A 23291-nucleotide genomic window follows, 5' to 3' on the forward strand; every position below is an offset into this window, starting at 1 on the left:
GTAACGGTAAGGCGGAAATTCCATGGAAATGGTGGTAAAGCGGCCGTGTTCGTTTTCGGGACCCCGCCGGCGTCGGCCGCAAGATCTCATGATAATAAGGCCGGCCATTTCTTGGCCCGGGGTCCCGGCCTCGCTATCTGGATATAGTACTAGAAGTACGCTTGTCATGGATGGGATTATAGGATTCGGAATTTCTGTCTCAAGTCCCGAATTTCATATTTCTTTCGTCTCGTAGTAGATTCTCTGTTTTTCTGGGGGGTTTTTTTTTTCTCTTTCTAAACTTGACGACTCTCTACATCAAGTACCTAGAAATTCTAACGTTGGATCCTCTAGGTACCTCTGTTTGCAAACTCACAACCTTTGAGGAGTGATACTTTGGGGAGTTACGAATCACGGGCTCCTACCGAACCCCTGCTCCAGAGTCCCAAGCGAACGGTCCTCCAGCTTGGAAGGGTTCAATCCGATTCCTCCGACCGAGATAATAAGGCCAACCGTGGTATTCCGCAGCGAGTAGCTGCCACCTTTCACTTTCAAGGAGTGTCCACTTAAGTGAAAGGTCTGCCTAACGTTGAACCTATTTCTACCTACTTATCTACTGCACGGGCTCTGTTACCGTTACTTGCTTTGTTCGACGACGTGTTGAACGAGGAAAGTTTGCGAGCAAGTGGCCAGAGTTTGTAATTAGTGCTGATCCTTTGATGTAAGTCCGTCCCGCCAACAAACTCGCCTCGCACCATGGAGGATCCTGGGATCATGCATTTAATCTCCTAAGCCTTTTTTAGCGCGAATTTGTTACTGACAGCACATCCTTCTTTTTAGACACTCAGCGCCACATCCCACTGTCCCTCTTCCCCCCGCCTCCTTTCCGGCCGACAACCATTGGGAGAAGAAAACCACGAAACTCGGTCGAAATTGTGTAGATTCTCCATCGTTGCTGGCTTCATTGTTTGTGCGCTTGAACCTCACTACATTTGATCACAAACTCGTCCCAGCGCTCCAGTCGCCATCATGGCTGAACTAGACACTCTGGACGTGATCGTCCTTGGCGTCATTTTCCTCGGAACGGTCGCATACTTCACAAAGGGAAAGCTATGGGGTGTTACCAAAGACCCTTATGCCAATGGCTTCGCTGCCGGCGGCGCTGCCAAGCCTGGTCGCACGAGAAACATCGTTGAGGCTATGGAGGAATCTGGCAAGAACTGTGTCATCTTCTATGGTTCTCAGACTGGTACCGCTGAAGACTATGCTTCTCGTCTCGCCAAGGAGGGTAAGAGCCGATTCGGACTCAACACCATGATCGCCGATCTTGAAGACTATGATTTCGATAACTTGGATACTGTTCCCAACGACAACGTTGTCATGTTCGTTCTCGCAACTTACGGTGAAGGCGAGCCTACCGACAACGCAGTCGATTTCTACGAGTTTATCTCTGGTGAAGACGCTACCTTCAACGAGGGCAACGACCCCCCTCTGGGCAACCTCAACTATGTCGCTTTCGGTCTCGGAAACAACACCTATGAACACTACAACTCTATGGTCCGCAACGTCAACAAGGCTCTTGAGAAACTTGGTGCTCACCGCATCGGTGAAGCCGGTGAAGGTGATGATGGCGCTGGTACTATGGAAGAGGACTTCTTGGCCTGGAAGGATCCCATGTGGGAGTCTCTTGCTAAGAAGATGGGACTGGAAGAGCGTGAGGCCGTTTACGAGCCTATCTTTGCCATCAACGAGCGTGACGACCTGACCCCTGAAGTCAATGAAGTTTATCTCGGTGAACCCAACAAGCTGCATCTTGAAGGCACTGCCAAGGGTCCCTTCAATTCTCACAACCCCTACATTGCCCCCATTGCCGAGTCTTACGAGCTCTTCTCTGCCAAGGACAGGAACTGCCTTCACATGGAAGTCGACATTAGCGGTTCTAACCTCAAATACGAAACTGGTGATCACATTGCTATCTGGCCCACAAACCCTGGTGAGGAGGTCAACCGTTTCTTAGATATTCTCGATCTCTCTGGCAAGCAGCACACCGTCATTACCGTCAAGGCTCTTGAGCCTACCGCCAAGGTTCCCTTCCCTAACCCTACGACTTATGACGCCATTCTGCGATACCATCTCGAGATCTGCGCTCCTGTTTCCCGTCAATTCGTTTCTACTCTCGCTGCTTTCGCTCCCAACGACGCTATCAAGGCTGAGATGAACCGTCTCGGTAGCGACAAGGACTACTTCCATGAGAAGACCGGCCCTCACTACTACAACATCGCTCGTTTCCTCTCCAGTGTCAGCAAGGGTGAGAAGTGGACCACAATTCCCTTCTCCGCCTTTATTGAGGGTCTCACCAAGCTCCAGCCCCGTTACTACTCCATCTCTTCCTCCTCTCTGGTTCAGCCTAAGAAGATCTCTATCACTGCCGTCGTTGAGTCCCAGCAAATCCCTGGCAGGGATGACCCTTTCCGTGGTGTCGCTACAAACTACCTCTTTGCCCTGAAGCAGAAGCAGAACGGCGACCCCAACCCAGCACCTTTCGGTCAGACATATGAGCTTACAGGTCCCCGCAACAAGTACGATGGTATCCATGTTCCCGTTCATGTTCGTCACTCCAACTTCAAGCTACCTTCGGATCCTGGCAAGCCTGTCATTATGATTGGCCCTGGTACTGGTGTCGCTCCTTTCCGTGGTTTCGTCCAGGAGCGTGCCAAGTTGGCCCGCGATGGCGTTGAGGTCGGAAAGACTCTATTGTTCTTCGGTTGCCGAAAGCCCAGTGAAGATTTTATGTACGAGAAGGAATGGCAGGTAAGTCATCGATACTAGCCTAATTTTAAAGCCTTTAACTGACCAATTTCAGGAATACAAGGAGGCTCTCGGCGACAAGTTCGAGATGATCACCGCCTTTTCTCGAGAGACCTCCAAGAAGGTTTACGTTCAGCACCGACTCAAGGAGCGAGCACAGGAGGTCAGCGACCTGCTCTCTCAGAAAGCCTACTTTTATGTTTGTGGTGATGCTGCAAACATGGCTCGCGAGGTCAACACTGTCTTGGCGCAAATTATTGCCGAGGGACGCGGAGTGTCTGAGGCTAAGGGTGAGGAGATTGTGAAGAACATGAGATCGGCAAACCAATATCAGGTATGTAGTAGCCACATGGCGCCTCTCCCACATCTCATTGAAAAACGTGTACTGATCGAGTGGCTCGTAGGAGGATGTTTGGTCATGAAAACGCTCAGCGGCACGCTGCATTTGGGTTTATTGGTGGCAATGACTTGTCAGGTTTCAAAGGCTGGCGTTCTGCTCTACTACTATCTATACACAGTGGTGGTAATTTTTGATGAACGTACTCGGAGTAGACTTGGGACCTTTCCTGCGGGTTATAGAATGGGTGGGTTGGGATTGGCCGGTATATATGCGATAAATGGTTTGTGGCATCTACACTGTTGTAATTGCATGTCATATATTGAGAAAATGTCAGTTACCCATTTACGTTGTCAACGCGCCTGCAACCTGCTTAGGTTCGGATACGCATAGAAGCAAGTTTTTATAGTACAACGGCGATTTTCGTCTGCAGTCTGCTCGAGCTTGCAGGATAACTGTGTGTGAATGTGGGTATATCGCGTTATGAGCGGTACCCAGAATGCTTACCCTGTGCCTGTATGAACAACAAGAGTTTTTCTTCTATAGATCGATTTTATGTGGTATTTGGAATTGGTGGTTCGGGTGATTGATACACAAGATTATATAAAATTTGCTACATTATTTATATGTTGCTCGTTATCTTGAGTTCTCGTCCATAAACACGACATCATAGAAGTTGGGCTTTTCCAATGTCTCTCATCTAGATACTTTGCATCAGTTAATACAAACGGAAACAACGAATATGAAAGTTACGCAGCCATGCATCAGAGTATTAGAAAAGTTGTCCGCTCGAGGCACAGAGACGAAATTAGTCAGTTACTTCATGCTGTTTAGACCACAGTCTCAGGTCGTTTATTTTTGTACTCCGTATCTAGGAGACTATCGTTTCTGTCACCCAGTAGTCATGAATGCAAATGTATTTGTGAGTAACTAAGACTCCTAAAATTCTTGCTTCGAAAAGCATCTGCTTCGACTGGCGACCGAAGCAGTGGCTGACGACTGAAGTAGTAGTAAACCCGTTGCATTAGAACAGAGTAAGGATGTAAATTGAGAAGGAGGTTGGTAAGCTTTTGTCAATACCGAATACATCTGGAGAAGAAGTCGTATAGAACATAAACCATTGCAGTTTGCATGAGCATAGATGAAGCATGCTGATAGGTAACCAAGAGGGAAGGGCTATATTTTATTCCAGAACACGAGAACTCATGTTTTGCTATTCCCATCGTATTGGAAAAAATCGTAATATCTTAACATCATAGTATGGGCAAGGCTTGACGCTCCCATCTACCACATTACTTTGAATGCCACTTCAGTTTTAGTGGTTCCCAGTACTAGAGGTAGGTTTGAGGCCATCTTCCCATCAGAACTGCCATCCCCTAAGAAGTATCGTCGTTGGGGGATGCGAACTTGCCTATAGTCGCTTTCAGGAGCTTTCCTTCTTTAAATTCAAGCCTGGCAATAGCAAGAAACAAACCACAACTCCTTCCCTTTTGTTGCGGCGGCAGTTGGTCCGGGCATCTCGCAGCTCTTGCCAATTTTTGTCAGTTCCTGCCAGCTGCAGACTTTCCTTCCCTGAGCATCGATGCCACTTCCAGACTGTTTTTGTCCGGCGATTGTTTTCAGTTCCTATTCATTACAAACAGAAACTCTATTGTCTTCTTCCATCTTACTTTCTCATTAGTATTCTTCATTGTCAGAACGTTTTTGGTTGCGCAACACCTGTTATTCATCTTTTTGGCATCAATTCAAGCATCATTCCTGCCCATTCACCAAAACCACATCCTTCCTCTTGCAGCAGTGCTTCTTTCCGACAACTTTCTAACGTGAATTCTTAGCTAGGTAGGTGCCCGTGGCGGATCTATATCTTCTTCACCATCTCCCTCTTCTCTTCCTTTTCATCTTCCTCACAACATCACCTCCGATCCTTGAATCTCCTTCGTTCCCATCTTGCACGGTATCGTGAACTATCTTACTTACTTCCACTTCATCTCAGTCTTGGTACTCAGAGTTCGTCATCATCGGCTTCTTCCAGCCTGCTTTGTTTATCAGGTGCTTGACCATCAACTAGGCCCCTGAGGTATGTTTGGTCTCCTGCTTCTCGGCATCGCGTCTTCTCTCTTGTCCCATCATGCTCTTATCGTTCCCTATATTAGCATGTTTTTAAGACGCACATATTCTGTTCAAGAAGCTTGCTCTGATTAGTACCGCTATATCCCTCTCTTAACCGTTTTATCTTCCCATGTTGACATCGTGGACCCGACCATTTAACTGACAACCTCGGAATGTAGCTAGATTTTCACACATCCCCGATTATTCGCATCTTGCACTGCTTTGCAGCCGATCTGTTGCTTGTGAGGTAAGAAAGCTCCTTTGCTCATATGTGATCTACTTCGCTTGGATGAGTTGCATCTCATTGGTCTTGACAACTGTAATCTTCGTCCCTCGTCATATCAGCGCTGACTAGTATGTGAATGTTAGATATCTCAATCGTACATCTTCATTCAACGACGATCATGGAACAGAACACGGCTGCGGTGCCTTTTCTCTCCAACCATTCCGATCGACGACCTCAGCATCTCGCTATTCCCGGGTCTGCCGACCACAGCGCTCTGTTGAGCCAATTCCATGGTTTGAGCCTCGCTGGAATGAGCATGTCTGCCCCTCAGGCTGCATCTCTTCCCATGCAACCTCCTTACATGGTCGCCCCCGACGGGATGATCCTTGCCCCCATGCAGGGTGCTCAGTCCTTGGCTATGAATCATCCCAACGAGCCAAACTATTCTGGCTATCAGATGAATGCAGGCTACGCAGGGCCATACGCCCTTCCCGGATCCCTTGTGCCTTTCACCCCAGCTCGCGCCAATACAGGCAATCTTCGTGCTGACCGAACCCAGTCAGAGGTTCCTGGTCTGGAGAACCGTCGTGGCTCTTACTCGACTACAGAGTCTGCTCCTGCTACTCCCTTCTACGGAAGCTGGCCTCCTCGTGAGCATGGTCCACGTGTTCACAGTGACCGATCAGCCTACACCACACCATCACCTCACCAGCTCATGGTTGCCCATCACGCTGAGGCTGCGAACAAGCCAAAGCCTTCTCCAGTCTCTGAGCGTTTTCTGGACGATCTCTTGGCAAAGAACCCTTGTATTCCTGCTGCAGTGCCCGCGGTTTTTACGCCTGCAGGTCATATGAAGAGTCTTGAACAGAGTCTCGAGAACCGCATCCCTGGCAACCGCAACGTCTACATTCGCGGTCTTCACCCTACCACCGATGATGAGTTGCTGTTCCACTACGCTGCTCGATTTGGTACTGTCGAAACTTCAAAGGCAATTATCGATACTGCGACCGGTGCCTGCAAAGGGTAAGTTTCATGCATTAACCGAACATAAAAAAAGCTAATCGAGAAAAGATTCGGGTTTGCCAAGTTTTTCGACGTCTCTGAATCCGAGATGTGTATTCGTGGATTTCATCACCTTGGATACGAAGTTGGTTTCGCTCGGGTTTGTCTTCACTATCACACTCACAGATCAATGATGAAGATGGAACTAATACGTTAAAAGGAGTCTTTCAACTCTCGTCTCAAGGCTGAGGGCGATGAACTCTCAACCAACCTCTACATCTCCAACCTGCCCAAATCCTTAACTGAAGTGGTAAGTTCGACTGAAGTATACCGACTGATCACAAGATCACTAATCCGTACCAGGAACTCGGCGTTATCTTTCAGGGCTACACTATCTTGTCTAGCAAAATCCTTCGTGACAGCATGGGCAACAGCCGTGGTGTTGGCTTCGCTCGGTATGTCGGTAAAATACCAGGGATTTGGAACCTGCTAACAACGCCACAGTTTCGAGAACCGTGAAGTCTGCGATGATGTGGTCGAGAAGTTTCATGGTCAGCCTGTTGGCGAAGAAGGTCTTCTCATCAACATCCGATACGCGGACACTCCAGCACAGAAGGAACTCAAGCGTGTCACAGCCGAACGCCGCCAGTTTCGAACCAACGAGTACAACATCGGGGCCTACGGTACTCCTCTCGTCGGCTATGGAGGCTCCATGTTCCCCCAACATGCACAGAACCGACGAGCAGCGATTCCTATTACTCGCCCGTGAGTTTGAACGCATTTAGTTTTCGTACCAACACTGACGCTTTCCTAGTCCTATGTCTCCGGAACTGACTCCCTCCGATACCAACGAGGTAAATCGACGCGCGGGACCCCAGCGTCAATCCACTGGGTATGAAGCGAGGTTGTCAGGTCGTGACTTTGTGAGGTTTATCTAACCTTGAAAGCAGAACGGTCCTCAGCCTGCCCGCCGATGAAGCAGTCGCCACGCCTATCTCATCCGAGTGTGGTGAGAACACGACCGTCCACGCCGATACCGTTGTCATCGGTACCACTTTCGATGCTTCTCCTTCTATCAAGAAGGAAATCAAGAAGGATGCCTAAGTCCTCGGTCTTATCAACCATTGCTAATGATTTTATCTGGTTGACCATGGTTACATTCGTGCCTTTTCCCCCACACATTTTTCTTTCAGGTTTTGGAGCGTCTGGCTCGGACATCGAGACATGAGCAATCCTGGAACATCTTATGGCACAAGTAGATGTTAAACTCGACGAATTCATGCCATGATTCGATGTCATGAGCTTTTGTAGCTTAGATTTGGGGGCACAGATGCCACTATCAGACGGAGGCGTTTAGAGCAAATCTCCATTAATGTCACATAATCCTTCAACTCTTTACTGAGGCAGTGATGCTATGAACTGATCGTCTTGAGGTGTGGTAATAGTTGTCTGCGCATTTCGTAAAACGTGGGTATCATTATATCATATCTAAACTGCCAATTTTGACATGCTCTCTTCAACGGGATCGTCCTTAGAATTCATAACATCATCACCGAGCAGGCCACCAGATGTTTGGACATCTTTAGAGTCTTCCGGCTCACCCTCATCCTCGCCCTCCTCATCTTCGTCGTCCTCATCATCCTCGTCTTCGCTTTGTTGAGCAGTTTCATCCACCTTTTCCTTAATAGCAGCCTCGAGATCCTTCAACATCTTCTTTGTGAAACCAGAAGCTTCAACTGTGGCATCGAGTCTTTTGAGGCCCTCCTTGGCCATTGCTTTCTTTGCGCGTTTGAAGAAAGGACCAGGCTCTGTTGGCACGAAGTGGAATCTGCGTTCGAAAAAGCGTTTAACACAGTTGACGTCTCGATCAAAATACATTTCAGCGTTTTGATGTTCCATGGAAACCATCTGAGGGAAATCGATCACGACGGGCTCTAGTGTCAGGGTCTCCTCGCCTTCTTCCGATTTTGTTCTGTTCTCCTTGATCAAGATATTGAATTCGTTGAAATCACCATGAATCAATCCATGCTTGGCAAGTCGCAGTATGAGCGCAATTAGATCACCATACAGTGATGCCGGGTCAGGGACTTCGGCGATCTGTCGAAGAGGAAATGCGTCTATTAGCGACATGACGATTGTGTGGCGAGATTGTGCAAAAGGTTCGGGGACAGGAAAGCCCTCTTCGCGCAGAGCCTTCATGAAGGCAAATTCCTTCATGGCTGCTAGCCTGGAGAGATACATCCATGATCCGGATTGTCGCTTTTTGAGGTAGTCTCGGTTCGATTTAACGGATCGGAAAGAAATACGGCCGAGTCGATGGATTTTGAGAATTCGCTGCGTGCCTGTGTGGTCTGCCACTATCATGATATCACTTTCTTTGCCCACACCGACCCGATCCCCTACACTGTAGACGTCGTTTCGCTTGGCATAGGTGTGGAGGGCGAGATAGTCGAGACCACCATATGTGAGTCGGTAACCGTCGTACTTTGCTTCCTTGACACGCGCAATAAGGCCAACCTTTGCAAGGGATGAGATGCTTCTGTGAACACTACCAGCACCGCCACGGAGGCGTGCAAGTTTCTCGATCAAGGACGTGGGCACGAGTTCGTGGTTTTTGCTTCCCATCTCAGCCTAGGTTTGGTGTAAGTCTTGTGAATTTTACAACCATGATAACCAGGATGTGTACTTACAGCAGTCAAAACTCGCCAATCCTCGTTGGTGAGGTAGCGCATGGCTTTTGTGTCTAATTTCATGATGGAAGAGTTTCTGTACGTTTTTGGCCGATATGTTCTGCTTTTCTGTCCACGAGATTTTGTTGTTCAATCGACTTTTTTCCCTTCGTTGATGTTGGAGGGGTTGTTTCTTCGGATGGTGGGGTTAATTTTTCTTTGAGATCTTATCGCTAACATGGAACCTTGACTCCCGCTTTGACCTGGATGGCCATGTGGGTCCCTGGGCGGAAGCACGTGATGAGGCTGGGGCCAGGCGGCAGCGCCTCGCGTAACCCAGCAGAGCTACCTACAGCAAAGCATTGAGCTTAGCCAAGCAGCCCTCCATCACCTTCCAACTACGACGACCACGACTCCATCGCTAATTGATTTTCCGCGCTGTGATCACTGACGATACAGCTCAACCACGTATAGAGCATTATATCCCGACTTCTTTTTACCCTTTCAATCTATTCAGTAAAGCTCTACCAAGCGCCCAACCCGTCGACGTCAACATGGCTCAAGACAGCGAAGTGCCCAAGGCGGCCGGCAAGGGCAAGGGCAAGGCCGTTGATGATGCCAAGAAGGACAAGCAACAATCAATTGGAAAGAAGGAAGATGAGAAGATCGAGAGTATGGGATCCTCCCGTTTCACGAGGCAATGTTGTACTGACTAGGGTCCAGCCGCTGAGGAAGAGCTCAATGAGGAAGATCAACAACTCAAGAACGAGCTCGACATGATGGTCGAGCGCTTGACTGTAAGTCACTAGACATGATTCGCGATCTGGACCATTCTAAGCATTCGTACAGGAGTCGAACACCGAACTCTATAAGCCCGCCTTGGAAGCAATGAAGACTTCGATAAAAACATCGACGTCATCCATGACAGCAGTTCCAAAGCCCCTGAAATTCTTACGACCACACTACGAGACTTTGACGAAGCTTTACGAACAATGGCCTCAGAGTGAAGACAAGACCTCGCTGGCTGATGTCCTCTCCGTCATAGGCATGACGTTCTCAGACGAGGATCGACAAGACACACTTCATTACCGACTTCTCGCCCCTACATCCGACATCAGCTCATGGGGCCATGAGTATACCAGACATCTTGCCCTAGAGATTGGAGAGGTGTATATCAAGCGAATCAATAACGAGGAACAGACCAAAGACCTGATCGATCTTGCGCTTGTCTTGATCCCTCTTTTCCTCAAGAGCAACGCTGAGGCCGACGCCGTGGATCTCATGAGCGAGCTCGAAATTATCGAGGAGATGCCCAAATTTGTGGACGAAAACACATACGCTCGTGTGTGCCTGTACATGTCCTCCATGGTCAACCTCCTCACTTACCCCGACAACGAGACCTTCCTTAAGACTGCGCACGATATCTACATGGAATACAAGCAATTTGCGCAGGCCATTGTTCTTGCAATTCGACTGCACGACATCGACCTTATTAGGGCCGACTTCGAGAAAGCCGAAGACCCTGCCCTCAAAAAGCAGCTTGCATTCCTTATTAGTCGCCAAAGAATAGCTCTTGATATTGAAGATGACTCGGACGAGAGCGACGCAATTTCGGAGTCGCTCAGTAACATCAAGCTATCAGAGCACTTCAAGGCACTAGGCAAGGAGCTGAACATCCTTGAGCCCAAGTCTACTGAGGACATCTACAAGAGCCATCTTGAGAGCAGCCGAGTTGCGGGAATGACCAACTTGGACTCTGCCCGACATAATCTTGCAGCGGCATTTGTCAATGCTTTCGTCAACGCAGGATTTGGAAATGATAAGATGATGCTTGTTGACGGCGAGAAGGAGACATGGGTGTGGAAGACCAAGGCCGATGGAATGATGTCGACTGTCGCTTCCATGGGAACCCTTTTGATGTGGGATATTGAGAACGGACTTGACAAGATCGACAAGTACACCTACTCATCCGAAACCGAGATCTCGGCCGGTGCCATGCTCGCTATTGGAATTATGAATTCTGGCGTGAGAATGGACTCTGACCCCGCCGTTGCTCTCTTGGCCGATAGTGACAAACTGCATCATCCTGATCCTCTCATCCGAACAGCTTGTATCATGGGTCTAGGACTGGCGTATGCTGGATCGAATAGGGAGGACATTCTTGAGCACCTTCTGCCCATGATTTCGGACTCTTCGTACGATATGCAGATCTCCGCGATGGCCGCTCTGTCCTGTGGCCTCATCTTTACGGGATCCTCTCATCCCGAGATCAGCGAAGCCATTGTCACCACCCTAATGGACGACGACCGTAAGAACCAACTGACTGATAAGTGGACACGGTTCTTAGCCCTCGGCTTGGGTCTTCTCTTCTTCGGCCGACAAGAAGAGGTTGATGTCATTCTCGAAACCCTTAAAGCCATTGAGCATCCTATGGCCAAGTCTACCGCCGTGATGGCAGAGATCTGCGCCTGGGCTGGCACAGGTGCTGTACTCAAGATTCAGGAGCTCCTGCATATCTGCAATGAGCACCAAGAGGAGACTGACGAGAAGAAGGGCGACGAGCTATTGCAGGCATATGCCGTCATCGGTATCGCCCTTGTGGCCATGGGTGAGGATATTGGCCAGGAAATGGTTCTGCGACAGTTTGGTCACCTTATGCACTACGGTGAAGCCAACATTCGTAAAGCTGTACCTCTTGCCATGGGCCTCATTAGCCCTAGCAACCCTCAAATGAAGGTCTACGATACACTATCTCGGTACAGTCACGACAACGACCCCGAGGTGGCTATCAATGCCATCTTTGCCATGGGTCTTTTGGGTGCTGGCACAAATAACGCCCGACTAGCTCAGCTACTACGACAACTCGCCAGCTATTACCACCGTGACCAGGACGCCCTGTTCATGGTGCGAATTGCTCAGGGTCTCCTTCACATGGGTAAGGGCACCCTGACAATCAGTCCCTTCCACACAGACCGACAGGTTCTATCTCGCGTCTCGGCTGCCGGCCTACTTGCTACCCTTGTCGCTATGATTGAGCCCAAGGAGTTTATTACCGGCCAGTCACACTACCTACTTTACTTCCTCGTCACCGCTATGCACCCCCGCTTCCTTGTCACCCTGGACGAGAATCTCAAACCCCTCAAGGTCAACGTTCGCGTTGGTCAGGCCGTTGACGTCGTTGGCCAAGCTGGCCGTCCCAAGACTATTACTGGATGGCAAACTCAGAGCACACCAGTGGTGCTTGGATATGGTGAGCGTGCAGAACTCGAAGACGAGGAGTACATCAGCCTTAACAGCACCCTTGAGGGCTTGGTGATCTTGCGGAAGGTAAGTTCAATAACACCTACATCATTTTTTTCAGGACACTAACTTGTGTAGAACCCCGAATGGGAAGCTGAGAAATAGACGGGTTTGACTTGTTTGGAGCATGGTGCCGGTTACAAGGACATGCTTAATTACACTGTATTCTATGGTAATCTGCCGTAAGCGCAACGAAGGGGACGGAAATGAACATTCGATAGACGGAAGAACTGGGTTCCCGATTTTGAAGTCGTTTCCATCGTAAAGGCACTCTGCTTATTTATGTAGAAATAATTGAGACTGCCCACATCTTGAGTGTCTACAAATGCTATTCAGCGCTCAGCTGTTTAGAAACCACGACTTCCTAATAACGCCCATAATCCATGCGGTCTATTATTGTGACTCCCAGACAAAAATTTAGATCTATATGTAACGCCTTCCAATATCAGAGCTTTACCACGTTTTAGGTCCGAAATGCTCGCCCTCTGGAACGGTGTTATATGAACAAGCTTGCCAGTCGCAACCCTGCTTGTACACCTCGGTACCCCACCACTTGAGATTTTGCGCAAACCCAGGATATATAAAACCAAAGAAAACGACCACAATACCAAAAGCAAGACCCGAATCGAGAGCTGCGCTCAAGGTCATGGTATACTTACTCCACCAAGCGTTATGTCGGTTTTTGATCAAGTAATTGAAGACGTAACATACGAGCACCCAAACAGAGAAGTTGAGACCTGTAGCGGGGGGGATCCATGACATAGCGCCAAAAATGACGGGGAGGTTGACCTTGCGCAGGATGCTCGAGCGGTGACGTCGGCTGTAGAGCCACAAAGGAATCGGGAGTAGTGCACCAAGCGGAAAGAACCAGACCAGAGATCGATAAATTGCCTTTGGACCAAAGAATTCGTTGGGCCCGACAACTCCCCACAAGATGGAGCCGTTAAAGTGAACTCTGGCGATGGGACATGTGAAACCGTTTATCGCCTCAGAAGTGCAGATACCCCTGATGTTGGCAAACATCCAGTTGAGCACACCGATCTGGGTCAAGGAGGAGACAAGGGTTGCGACGATTTGGACTAGAAAGAGAATTCGCGGGGGAATCTTCATGTAGTGGCCGAGCTTGAGATCGGATGCGAATTTGATGCCTTGGGCTGACGAGATATAACCGTATGTGACAAAGACCATGTTGGCGATGGGACGGCCTGGGAAGACGACACCACAGATAAGCTGGCAGATGAGATAAATGCTACTGTGCTGGTTCGTGACGGCCATGATGATGCCATTGGGGATGAAGAAGAGTGCTCCAATGGCGAGGGCGAGCAGAAGACCATACCAAGGCAAGTGGACAGGATAACTAACTTGGTTAGCAACCAGACCTCGTGAAAAATCAAGTAAGAGCGCCTACTATTCAACCACAAAGATTCCGATAGCGGTCATGGTGAGAAATGTGATGAGGTACCAGCTCAGGGGAGCATCCTTGTATCTCTTCATGAGCTTGCTGTGAATATCCTCACGGCTAATGATTCCATCAACATGCGATGTAGATGACATTCGCCTACTACTTTCGTCGGTTGACTGGCGAGGCAGCGGTCCAGGGGAGTCTGCCACGGGCTCGTACTTTGCTTGCCCATCCTCACGAGCCTCTTGCAGGGCTCGTTTCCAAGACCTCCAAATATCTTGACCGTGCCAGCAAGCAGTATGCGTCAAAAGGGCGGATAGACCGGCGAACTGAACTCCATAACTCAACACATATGTGATGGGCAAAAAGACTCTGCTGTAGTTTTGATACGCTTCACGATCAAAGAGGAATTCGGGGGTTAGGATCTTGCTGACATCATAAACCTTGCCAGTATTATCGAACACAGCCGCCGAGAGAATCGGCATATAAGAGGAGAAGAGAACGTTACTGTAGTAGAGGATAGGTGCGATGATCCACATCACCACAGCAAGACCCCCGATCACGTTCATGGCAGCCCAAAAGGGTACCAGCAACGGTGAACCAACATATGTAACCTGCGCCCAGTCAAAAGTTAACGGGAATAGCCCGAGTCCGGAGGAAACACCGAAGAGGTTTGCGATGACAACGTTCTTGGGGGCAAACCAGGTGATAACGTTGAAGTAGCTGAGCGCTGGCATGAGTAGCCCAGGCAGAAAGTAGAAGAGGAATGATACTGTCCACACAATATAAAAGAATTTCCACCTGCTGATGGTCCAGCCCCCTGCAGGCTTATTCTCCTGTTTGTGAAGTGTCGAAAACATGGCTGCCGACATGAGAGTTCCAGGCCAAATCATGCCGCTGGGTCGGACAAGGAAACGGCGCGTCAAGCCTGCGAAGCCATAACCGAGGATTTGCGTCGATATAGTGAGAAGAAGCTGATAAACGATAGGGGCTTCCTGGTTGTAGAACTGGGTTTGTTCAACGATAACATCGGTCGCAAAAGCGAAGCCAAAAGCAACATTGCTGCTAACATAGACGCACGTATGCTCCTTTTCGTTCCAACGACCTTGCGCCAACCATCTCCTCACACGGGTACGCTTTCTAACTTTATGCAAACTATGCGCTTCGTCACTCACAGATGCTACCCGCACGCCATCGACAAACTCTTCTTCAGGGTCGTAGGGTCGCTTCAACACGAAATCCCATAGGTGTCCAAGGGGGTGGACAAGTAATAAAGCAATAACTGGAGTAATAGCAACACTAGGGTATCTTAACGAGAAGAACAAATTGGTCGAGGAGCCGAGGATGGCGAATAAGACGGAGAGGCACCACATGCGCGGCGTGTTTATGGAAAGGGTGGTGTTATCGGTGGGCGGAACAGAAGCGCGGACAGCCTCGTGGGGGGAGTTTTCTTGGTATTCGGCGTCTGAAGCAGCGGAAGAATCGTCATCCAGCAGCGCGCCATCCTCAGACAGATCGTCCTTCAAGCTGCCTTCAAGAACACCAGGATGTGTAGGTTCACCAAGACCCATGCGGCCCTCAAGGCCGGAAACAAGGACGGCGCCATCGATTTCTTCTGATAATCTCGAGGAGGACTTTTTGCTGAGCCCAGAGCGGTGCGAGGTCTCGCTGCGCATCGTATCGGTAACATGACGCAATTGGTGCGAGTCGGGATCCCAGCGATCACTACCGGCGGGCGAGTTGTTGCGACTGGGTGTTAGCGATACGGAGCCATACGGGGCAGCGTCGGAGCGAGCAGCAGAGCGCAAGAAGGGTGTCTTCTTGGAAGCCATGTCTAAGTCGGCGTTTGATGGTTGGGGAGTAGCATCTAGACTGTCATCGGTATTGGTATGTTCAGAAGACTGCAGCGCTGCATTTTGATGGTCAATAAGGACTGGTGGGGGAGCAGAAACAGCTGGGGTTAATAATGGGAGCGGTAATATATCAGAGGCCGTAGCCTGGTACGGCAAGACATGGCCCTGGTCTTGAACTGGGTGTGAGGGTGAGACAGTCACAGTGGACCTGGTGGTGGAGGATGAGGACGAGGATGTTATGGGCTGAAGGGCAACGTCCTGGCGCAGTGTCGGGGAGTCGCCAACAACCCTGTCTCCAACCCTCTGTGCCAGGGACGAGGACGCTGAAGACTTGCGGCTAAGGCTTTGTTTGCTGGAGGAGGAGATGGAGGCCGAGGAAGAATTGGTGGTGTGTTTGCCCATAGCGGGGAGGGGCGTGTGTTGTACGGACAGTGAGGGATCGCGTATCGAGACTATCAACCACCTATCGCTTGACTAAAGAGACAAGGCAAAGTAGGAAGTAGCGGGGCGTGATCGATGGGCTCCAGCTATCATCGATCCGGTCTGGTGCAGTATAGTAGGTATGGAGCCGGAAGGCAAAAGGTCCATATGTGACAAGACAGACTTGAACAGAGATGGGGGCCGTGCTGCTAGTGGAAATGCGTGTGAACGAACGAATTGAATCAAGTAGAGAATTATAGAGGAAGAGGCAGTGAGTGGTTGGCAAGAAACGGGAGAGACCAAAAAAGCAAGGCTACGCCAGCCCTGTCTGTATGAACGGATACGTGGAGAGCCCAAGGGTGTTTAGTGGGTGACTAGGATCAGGCGGATGACAAGGGAGTCGGTGACGGGATGACGCATCGTCAAGTCTGTATAAGCTAATACATATTTCTAAAGAGAAGAGTTATGTGTGTATATTTGCGGTCAAGATTTGAAAGGGAACAAGCATATACATTTTGAGCCATCACAACTGGCAATGGTTATTTCTTCGCAGATAAGAAGGTGTGCTGGCATGAGGAATGAAAACCGTCCAATTGGATTGCAACTCGCAATTATTTACGGGAGGCTGCCGAAGCCAAGCACTATTCCACAGGGTGCCTAGGGTGCTAGGTAAAGACCGGCTGCTGAATCCTCCCACGGGTCATGGCCAGAATGGGAAACACACCGTCCTTGGCCTTTAGGTAACCTCTCAGTTGAGTTATACATGTAGCAAATAGTTACGTTAGTAGTCGACTTTGAAGCAGACGCGAAGATCTACTGATGATCTTTGATCTAAAAAGTGGCATGCCCTTGTCCAAGACTCATGGTTTGGGTGGCCGTGTAGTAGTAGCTCAACATCACTATTGATGAAGGTGTTCCCAATCACACAGCGAATCTTATACAATTTCAACCCATGTCCTCGTCCCCGAAATGCACTGAGCACCGTATCTCAACGACGGACGGCCGGCAATAACCAAGCGGGCTAAAGAATCCCTGGCAACTCCATTTCGGCTACCTCTGTATGTACAGGGAAGGGGACAATATCTGCTGATGAACGATGAATCTGATTAGATAGCAGCGGGCATTGCTTCAAGATGTTCCTGTTGGCCTTTGGTTCTGACCAGGCCTTCAGCGAGTCTCTACAACTTACCTTTTATCTTCGTTGCACATGCGCTGATCAAGCCATTTAGGAAGCTGTTCCTGATTCAATCTCAGCAAAGCTTGAAAGGATTAACCTATAGCTTGTGGTATGGCATATAGCAATGTTAAAGTTCACACCCAGGCAACGTTATTAAAATATGACACGCGTTAGACCCCGAGTTACCCATGTTCAAACTCATCACAATGCCTGAGACATGCCTGGGTAGGTATGAGTATGGGGATTTCATCCCAACTTTTGAGCAATGAAACGCGTCGTATTGCAAATGATTAGCGTTTCCTGGCTCATGCTTGACAGAAACACGGACGTTTTTATCCATAGCATGGACCCTGCTCGAGATACACTGTAAATTAGAAGGATTTCTCTACCAATCCGATATTTGACAATTCAAACAATTCAATATTGATTATGTACTATCAATTTGAATTAAACGATATTCCTTGCCCCTAGGTTCATACCGGAGGACTTTTGGCGATTGCTCACGATTTTCAAAGTCTAACTGAATTCATCACTCGCTCTGTAGCTAATATTTATATACATTACGTACTAATAAAGCCATTCTTCTTCGTCTTATGAAGTGAGGCAAATTTGATACTGGTAACAAGTTGACCTTGAATATGGCGTGGGGGTTCCCGTGCGAGACCCTGGTTCATTGTTGGCTATCTGATAACCTCAGAACATTCATTATTGACATCCGCCTTTGTGGAATAAAATAATGAATAATAAAGCCTAGTCTGTTGCCTTGGGCTTCACCGCCGATGTCTGCGGCGGCTTCTTAAACGTCGCCGGCGCTGGGTCCTGGCACATGATGAAGGGTCAAGAACTGAAATGACGCCAGAGACCGAATTTGGGTTCGGCACGTATCCGCTCTGTCGGTGCCAAGGGCGCTGCTTTACAACTGCTTTTAGCGTAATGTACAGTAGGACCCTTTCCACGGAACAAGTTAAACATCAGCTAGAAAAACACGCTTCTTCACCAACAGGAACCAATATCAATCCACCACCCTGGCTCATCAAATTTAATCAGCCTTGTTGTGGCTATGGCGTCATCCCTTCCTGCTGCTAAGCAGCAACTGCGGAAGCTTGTGAAGCAGAAGCTCTCCACGATATCACAGGACTCCATCACTACTCAGAGTATGATCACCAAACAATCAAACAACCACTCATCCATTCATAATGTCCGTGCTTTTCTTGGACAATTCCCCTAACTTGAGTCACACAGGTCGTTGTATCTTTGAGTCTCTGAAAGAGCTTCAGCCTTACAAGGATGCTAGACGCATCAGCATCTACCTAGCCATGCCTACCGCCGAGGTCCAAACAGATGCCATTGTTCGCCATGCACTTGGTGCCGGCAAGCAAGTCTTTGTCCCCTACCTTCACAAGTCGCCTTTCCAAACACCGGACACCCCATCACGCGTAATGGATATGGTCCATTTGGAAAACATACAGGACTACGAAAGCCTCAAGCTGGACAAGTGGGGGATTCCAAGCGTGGATCCGGCCACTGCCGATGCAAGGAAACGTATACTAGGCGACTCGGACGTCGAGACTTCTGACTCTGCCATTCTCGACTTCATTGTCGTCCCAGGAGTTGCATTCGACTTTGATGAATCAGGGTCGATTCGGCGTCTTGGTCACGGCAAAGGTTTTTATGACTTTTTTATCAACAGATATATGGCCAAGCTCGAGTCAAAAGGCATCGCTCAGCAAAATCCGCTGCACTTGTATGGTCTGGCTTTGAAGGAACAGATGGTTCCTGCGACATCGGAGCACCAGATTCCAACAGATACTCACGACCGTAGGCTCAACGGGCTCATTATCGGTGATGGTGAGATCAAGCACGGTGTTCACGAAGCGTCTACTTCACGATATCCATTGCAGGATCTTTAGTACAAAAACCTGATTAAGCATTTGACCTGAATCCAAGACATCGACAGACACGTGACAGTAACAGTTGGTTACCTAGGGCATGTTTCTGTCTTTGTCGCAGATTTCTTTGATGCTTGTGAATCATACCTACTTAGCAAAACGACCCTCAAAGATTGTTTTCATCTCGACAAAATCTAAAATACTAAGTAGTAAAGTATTCAGATCATCACCTCAAACTTATTGACTGTCAAGAAATCAGGCCGTTTATGACGCGTGAAAGTATTATCGGTTAATCTACGGCCATCAGGTTGCCCCGCCATGACTGACAACGTCTGGCTTGCTGAGTTGGGTGGGCTTTGTATTTTACTTCTGATGGACTCTAGCCTGGATACATCATTTATCCCACCTCGAACTTTGGTCTGATCATTAAAACGACTCTTCTCTGACGTCCGGGGTCCTCCTTTCCCCCTTTACCATACCCTCACTTCGCTTCTTTCCTTCTTTCTCAACTGGTGCTCTCAGCCCGCCTTTCCGCCAACCTTTACGCTTGCGACTCCCAGTAACACCCATCGACGCCCAGCTGCTGCCCCCTTTATATGCGCCGCAACCACCAGGGTTCATCGTGCGCAACATATTCAACTTATCCGAATCTCTACTTCCACACCTTCTGCCAGTCGCTTGATACGTAATGGCTACGAACGGAGCCCAGGAGGCCTTTGCGCCGCCCGATGTGCTGGCTGCTGTCATGACGATGAGGAGCGGGGAGCAAGACGCAAAGAAGCATGCTCACGAATACTTGGAGAGATTTCAGAAATCGGTGGGTTACTGCAATGTTCTAACTTTTACTCGTCAGCTCGCTAATAGCTGAGGTATACAGAAGGTTTCATGGGCAACTATAATAGGTATTCTGCAGTCAGATGCTGAGCCAGAGGCCACTCTCTTTGCTGCCATCACCCTCCGTGGAAAGGTTTAACGCTCATGCAAGCTTCTATGCCCTCTCATTTCTGACTTTTTCTAGATTACATACGACCTATCTACTCAAGTTCCTGCCAGCGAACTGCCCGCTCTCCGAACCCAGATCCTCTTGCTTCTAAAGCATTTCGCCCCAGGACCCAAGCCTATCCGCGTCCAACTCTGCGTATGCCTGGCCATCCTTGCCATCCAGATGAAGGATTGGAACGATGTCCTGTCATCTGTTGTTCAGTCACTTAGCGACAGTCCCGAGAGCCACGCCTGTATCCTGGACTTTCTGCGGGTTCTTCCCGAAGAAGTTACCGAAGGTCGAAAGATCACCTTGTCTGTATGTGGATCGCGCAACTATAGATCGGAAACACACTTCTTTCGAGATTGTCAAATCCGGTCGATCTCAGCACCAGTTCAAGTCTAATTGTTGGAATTAGGAAGAAGACCTTGCCATGCGAACGCAAGCTCTATTGGCAGACAACGCGGGCCAGGTTGTCCAACTGCTCATTAACTACTCCCAATCTTCACGTAAGTTGTTTAGATATTCCTGCACACAAACCACTGACATCCACTGTAGCTGCAGCTGCACAAAACCCTCAGTTGATGGAATGTATCACATCTTGGCTTCGAGAGGTCCCAGTCGGCGATGTTGTCAAGTCGCCCCTTATGGACATCGTTTTCAACGGCACGACAAGCGATAACTGTAGCCAGGAGGCTTCCGAGTGTCTTTGCACCATGCTTCGAGAGACCAGCGACGTAGACGAGAGCCAAGAGATCATCGAAATGCTATTCCCTCGGATTATCTCACTCAAGCCTCAAATCGCAAAGGCAGCCGAGGAGGAGGATACTGAGACACTCAAGGCTTTGACCAAGGTGTTTGCGACAGCCGCGGAAAGCTGGGTTGTTGGAATCGCACGTCAGCCCGCACACTTCCGGCCTCTGGTTGATGCAATCTTGGAGTGCGCCCTAAGAGATACAGAGCGGGAAGTTATCGAGCATACCTTCAACTTTTGGTATGAGCTCAAGCTCTACATCGTGCTCGATATCTACATACAGGGTCGACTTGAGCTGGTTGACGTTTATTCAAAGCTGGTTGACGTTCTCCTGAAGCACCTCGAGTACCCCAAGCCGGAATCGGGTAACGAAAACGACTTGTTCGATGGCGATCGAGAGCAGGAGGAGAAGTTCAGAGAGTTCCGACACCACATGGGCGATACACTGAAGGATTGCTGCGAGGTGATGGGTGTTACAGATTGCCTGACCAAGGTTCTCCAATCCATACAATTGTGGATGTCCAAGTATGCCAACCAGGTGACCGACACAACAGTTCCTCACTGGCAAGAACTGGAGGCGCCTCTCTTTGCGATGCGCGCCCTGGGACGTATGGTTGACAAGGACGAGAACATTGTCCTGCCCCAGCTCATGCCTCTTCTTGTACAGATGCCCAGCCATGAGAAACTTCGTTTCGCAACCATCATGGTCCTTGGCCGATACACAGAATGGACAGCCGCACACCCCGAATATCTCCAGCCTCAGTTCAACTACATCGTCACGTCGTTCCAATCGGATTCCAAGGAGATCGTACGGGGTGCTGCCTTGGCCATCAAGTACTTCTGCACCGATTGTAAGCATCTCTTGAGCGACCAGGTGCTGCAGCTTCAGGAGTTTTATGATCAAGTTCTCGACAAGCTTCCCGACCTGAGTAAGGAGGAGATCACAGAGGGTGTTGCCAACGTTGTGGCTTGCCAGCCTACGGAGGAGGTTTACCGTCTACTCAAGGTTTATTGTGACCCCTTGATTCAGCGATTGATGACAAAGGCAAACGTTGCCACTGACGAGGAGGGCAAGCTGGCTCTCGCAGGTAAGCATGTCAACCCCATCTAGAACTGCCAAACAGCTAACCCTTGTCTAGATCATCTGCAACTCGTCACCATATTTGTTCAGCATGTTGTGCCTCCTGTCAACCCAGGTCAGGACAACCCTGCTGTTAAGTACTGGCAAGAGGTTTTCCCCATCCTTTCCACCGTACTGGACAACTTCCTGAGCTTTACACCCATATGTGAGCGTGTGTGCAGGTGTTGGCGCAACATGGTAATTTCCCACCGTACAGCCATGGCCCCCTTGCTCCCCGAGATGGCAAACAAACTCGCCGGTGGTTTCAACAACTCCAGGGAAGGCTGCTTCCTGTGGGTGACTTCGGCAATTCTGCGTGAGTTTTCCGAGGCTCGTGAGCACGTTGACCAAGCTACCACCGAAAACATCTACACCTTCTTTGAGGCTCAGACAACAACCTTCCTTAGAGTCATGACGGAACTGCAACCCAAGGAACTTCCTGACGTTATCGATGACTTCTTCCGCCTCCTGATTGACGCTCTTCTATATTACCCCCAGAAGCTTATTCCCTCTCACCTGCTGCGATCCATCTTTGAGGCGTCTATCTATGCTCTGACCCTTGAGCAGCGAGATCCTCTCTCCTCAACACTGCACTTCCTCCGCGACCTGCTCTCTTATGGTGGCGACAACCCTGCTACTAGTGACGGTCTTCCTGAGGCCGCGGCATCTGAGATGAAGAACATTGTTAAGGGCTTGCTGCAAACCCTCGGCGAGAACTTGGTCAAGCAGATCATGGCGGGTATGATGATCACTTTCCCTCGTGACTGTTTTGCCGACGGCAGTGGTGTTCTCCTGGCTTGCTTTGAGCTGGTCCCGCTTGAGACTCACGAGTGGGTGTCCCGTACAATAGAATTACTGCCTGAGGGAACCGTCTCCCCGACCGAAGCCAACCGATTCCTGCTCAAGACCAAGGAGAGACTTCAGTCAGGAGATCCCAGTGCTATGAAGAACGTGCGTGCGATTCTGCAAGATTTCACCAACACATACAGGCGACGAAATGTGGCTCCTCGCGATGGTCTTGGCCAGCTTGAGGCCACTCGCTTCCAGTTCTCTGGATGAGCAAGGGCCTACATTGATGATAGGGGAAGGCAAATTTGATTTTGAGGACAGGTATCTAGATGTGCGCAAGTTCTCTCTCGCCTACCTAGATGATATCTGGACTAGAAGGGCAGGGAGGATTGTTGGGAAATTGCGAGTCATTAGACATGTATGTACAATGGAGATGATCGAGGATACTAATTGAGCGTTTCTTTGATGGGAATTA

At 49.3% G+C, this 23291-nt stretch overlaps 7 protein-coding genes across 7 annotated transcripts; 5 read left to right on the forward strand and 2 right to left on the reverse strand.

Annotated features, from left to right (window-relative positions):
* Window positions 1-1008: 1008 nt before the first annotated feature.
* EDB82DRAFT_478205 (uncharacterized protein) lies at window positions 1009-3314 on the forward strand (the record flags this gene model as incomplete). Its single annotated transcript, XM_065608104.1, has 3 exons — window positions 1009-2790; window positions 2843-3121; window positions 3306-3314. 3 exons carry the CDS (start codon window positions 1009-1011, stop codon window positions 3312-3314), a joined length of 2070 nt encoding a protein of 689 aa, XP_065464115.1.
* Window positions 3315-5196: 1882 nt separating this feature from the next.
* Window positions 5197-7757, forward strand: EDB82DRAFT_257259 (uncharacterized protein). Its single transcript, XM_025728229.2, has 9 exons — window positions 5197-5201; window positions 5413-5480; window positions 5603-6482; window positions 6531-6621; window positions 6682-6771; window positions 6825-6916; window positions 6966-7226; window positions 7276-7353; window positions 7412-7757. The coding sequence occupies exons 3-9, from the start codon at window positions 5638-5640 to the stop codon at window positions 7563-7565; spliced, it is 1611 nt and encodes a 536-aa protein (XP_025582617.1). The 5' UTR covers window positions 5197-5201; window positions 5413-5480; window positions 5603-5637; the 3' UTR covers window positions 7566-7757.
* Window positions 7758-7837: 80 nt separating this feature from the next.
* Window positions 7838-9354, reverse strand: EDB82DRAFT_465116 (RIO1 family-domain-containing protein). Its single transcript, XM_025728230.2, has 2 exons — window positions 9152-9354; window positions 7838-9092 (listed from the first exon to the last, which is right to left on the reverse strand). The coding sequence occupies exons 1-2, from the start codon at window positions 9212-9214 to the stop codon at window positions 7950-7952; spliced, it is 1206 nt and encodes a 401-aa protein (XP_025582618.1). The 5' UTR covers window positions 9215-9354; the 3' UTR covers window positions 7838-7949.
* Window positions 9355-9484: 130 nt separating this feature from the next.
* On the forward strand, window positions 9485-12708 carry EDB82DRAFT_508154 (armadillo-type protein). The gene is made up of 4 exons (XM_025728231.2): window positions 9485-9802; window positions 9854-9927; window positions 9980-12457; window positions 12509-12708. Exons 1-4 carry the CDS (start codon window positions 9685-9687, stop codon window positions 12533-12535), a joined length of 2697 nt encoding a protein of 898 aa, XP_025582619.1. The 5' UTR covers window positions 9485-9684; the 3' UTR covers window positions 12536-12708.
* A 175-nt stretch (window positions 12709-12883) lies between these two features.
* On the reverse strand, window positions 12884-16087 carry EDB82DRAFT_478209 (OPT oligopeptide transporter protein-domain-containing protein; the record flags this gene model as incomplete). The annotated part of the gene is made up of 2 exons (XM_025728232.1): window positions 12884-13787; window positions 13839-16087. The coding sequence occupies 2 exons, from the start codon at window positions 16085-16087 to the stop codon at window positions 12884-12886; spliced, it is 3153 nt and encodes a 1050-aa protein (XP_025582620.1).
* Window positions 16088-18131: 2044 nt separating this feature from the next.
* Window positions 18132-19192, forward strand: EDB82DRAFT_433378 (uncharacterized protein; the record flags this gene model as incomplete). The annotated part of the gene is made up of 3 exons (XM_025728234.2): window positions 18132-18212; window positions 18286-18436; window positions 18525-19192. The coding sequence occupies 3 exons, from the start codon at window positions 18132-18134 to the stop codon at window positions 19190-19192; spliced, it is 900 nt and encodes a 299-aa protein (XP_025582621.2).
* Window positions 19193-19526: 334 nt separating this feature from the next.
* On the forward strand, window positions 19527-23249 carry EDB82DRAFT_257294 (armadillo-type protein). The gene is made up of 6 exons (XM_025728235.2): window positions 19527-19988; window positions 20049-20138; window positions 20190-20471; window positions 20572-20662; window positions 20712-21995; window positions 22047-23249. Exons 1-6 carry the CDS (start codon window positions 19860-19862, stop codon window positions 23084-23086), a joined length of 2916 nt encoding a protein of 971 aa, XP_025582622.1. The 5' UTR covers window positions 19527-19859; the 3' UTR covers window positions 23087-23249.
* Window positions 23250-23291: the final 42 nt, after the last annotated feature.

This window comes from Fusarium venenatum (assembly GCF_020744135.1).
Source record: "Fusarium venenatum strain MPI-CAGE-CH-0201 chromosome Unknown EDB82scaffold_3, whole genome shotgun sequence".
NCBI lineage: Eukaryota > Fungi > Ascomycota > Sordariomycetes > Hypocreales > Nectriaceae > Fusarium > Fusarium venenatum.